At 42.8% G+C, this 2,500-nt stretch overlaps 1 protein-coding gene across 1 annotated transcript in view; it reads right to left on the reverse strand.

The window, feature by feature from the left end:
- phip (pleckstrin homology domain interacting protein) overlaps positions 1-2,500 on the reverse strand; it is a 91,940-nt gene that overhangs the window by 55,019 nt on the left and 34,421 nt on the right. The window contains exons 11-12 of the mRNA XM_063222152.1: positions 1,282-1,382; positions 973-1,013 (exon numbers count right to left, since the gene is read on the reverse strand). Coding sequence (XP_063078222.1) covers positions 973-1,013; positions 1,282-1,382 — 142 coding nt within the window. The remainder of the gene's footprint in view (positions 1-972; positions 1,014-1,281; positions 1,383-2,500) is intronic.

Here is a 2,500-nt window from a genome sequence, read left to right on the forward strand (position 1 = left end):
ACTCCTCTCCTCTCCTCTCCGCATCTCTCGCTCATTTCGCTCCCCACTCCTCTCTGGTAATTTTCTCTTCCTCTCTTTCCTGCATCCTCTCCTCTCTCTATTCTCTCCTCTCTCCATCTCACTGCATTCTCTCCATCCTCTCCTCTCTCACACACTTTCTTCCCTCCATGCTTTCCTCACCTCTTCTCATCAACTGACACAGTTCACTCCTTCATTCTTCTCCTCTCTGCTTCTCTCCTCTCTCCATCTCACTCTCCTCTCTCTATCCTCTCCTCTCCCCTTCTCACTCACTGACTTCACTGCATCATTCTTCCAGCATCTTTTCATCCATCTCCTCTCCCATCCCTTTCTCTTCTGTCAGCATGCATTCGGTCGCTCTGTTCCTCTTGCTTTAACATTCTCTCTCTTTCTTTCCTGTTCTTTCTCTCCATCTCTCTTTCTGTTCTCTTTTTCTGCCAGTTTTGTCTCCCCCTTTCGGTTTCGCTTCTCTGAAACACCCAGGGGTCTGCATAAATGCATTCAAATACTCACACACACAAACACACAAGCACACGCACGCACACACGCACAGGGAAGTAAGGGGAGTTCAGTGCAGAGTTTACCAAATATCTGAAGCCTTCAGTTACTGCATTTCTTTCTCTCAATCCCCACCCACTGGAACAGACCAACATCTGTGTGTTTGCGTGCCTGCCTGCGTATGCGTGTGTTTATGAGAGTCCAATTTATTGAATGTGACAGCATCAGCTCATAATAGCACCCCGCAGGTTCCATTCATCCAATTATGAAGTGGTGCATCACACAGCCTCTCTCTCTCTCTCTCTCTCTCTATCATACACACACACACACACACACACACACACACACACACACACACACACACACACACACACACACACACACACACACACACACACACACACACACACACACACACACACACACACACACAAAACAAACAAACGTGTCTCTTACCTGTCTCCAGTATGGGAAAACTGTATGCTGTCCACTTTATCCTAAAAAAGACAGAGCATCACATATGTTTTAGGGAAAACAACGAAGATGTTAGAAAGCAAACAAACACACGCACCCCCTACACACACACAGACACACACACACTTAACAAGCGCAAGCACGCACACACCACGAGCACACACACACACTTAACAAGCGCAAGCACGCACACACCACGAGCACACACACACCACGAGCACACACACACACACACACACACACACACACACACACACACACACACACACACACACACACACACACACTCACCGTGTGGGACTCTAGCTCCGCAATCTTCTCAGGCTGTCCAGAGCCAAAGTAGTAGACTCTGATGATGTGATCTGTGCTGCCAGTGGCCAAAAACATCCCGCCTGGAAACAAACAGCCAATCAGATCAATTAATCAACCAATCAATCAATCAGTCAATTAGTTAATTCAGGAGTGTCAAACTCAAATTGAGTGAGGGACAAAATCAAAATCTGGAGCAAAGTCGTTGTCAAAGGCTGAACCCAATATTTCTTTTAAAACATGGACTAAAATTGTGCGTGTATTTTGGCAAAATCTATGAAATCACAAAGATTTTGTGCCACAATGGTGCGTGTCCATTTCACAGAAATCTGTGAGATTATGTTTGGGCTGCAGATACAGTGCAGTAAGTTGCTGTACAGAAACCCAGTAGAGGACTGTTTTGAGTCTTCCTAATAGGATCTGGATCACACAACTCCATCGACCTTAGGGCTGGGCGGTTCTGGAAAAAATAAGTATCACGGCTTTCTTGATGAATATTAATATCAAGGTTCTCTGCACGATTTTATTTTCATATGTGGCGATTTTCCCCCACATCTCAACGTTTCTAAACAAAAGGCTGAAACTAAATTTTAAAAATTAGATAAAATCCTGAATTTGAATTAATCTCCATTTCTATTTTAATCACTTTTTTTGGGAAAAAAAAACTTTTAAAAAACCTCTCATCAAAAAGCGTACCTTGTGTAGGTGAAAACCATTATCACAGGTTTTTAACGGTATACTGCCCAGCCCTAATAGAGCTCATAATCTATTTCCTGAATTAGCTATTTTTTTCCCTCAGTGTAATCCATAAAGTGGTAATCAAATCTTAAATGTTTAGAAAAACGGTAAAACTTGACAATGTGTGAAGTTTCTAAGTCTCTAATATCCTCTTTTGGGGAATAGCCGTATAATAAACGGGATAATGTTCAGTGAGTCTGTCCGCCTTGTGAAATAAGCCCCTTTCGAAGCCACCCTCCTAAACAGTATTATAGTATTCACTGGATACTGACCTTCTTAATAAAATTCATACTTTTCCGTGTCACTGAAAAGTGCTGAAGACTTAGCTGTGAAATGGGGCTTAAAAAAACACTGTGTGCACACCTCCGTGGTTTAAATAACAAAGCATTTAATTCACACCCCTTTACACAAATATTCCAGCCGCATTAGCACAAGTTTAACAGTGACGCATGTCTATATTGAA

This window comes from Engraulis encrasicolus, chromosome 18, assembly GCF_034702125.1.
Source record: "Engraulis encrasicolus isolate BLACKSEA-1 chromosome 18, IST_EnEncr_1.0, whole genome shotgun sequence".
Classification (NCBI taxonomy): Eukaryota; Metazoa; Chordata; class Actinopteri; order Clupeiformes; family Engraulidae; genus Engraulis; species Engraulis encrasicolus.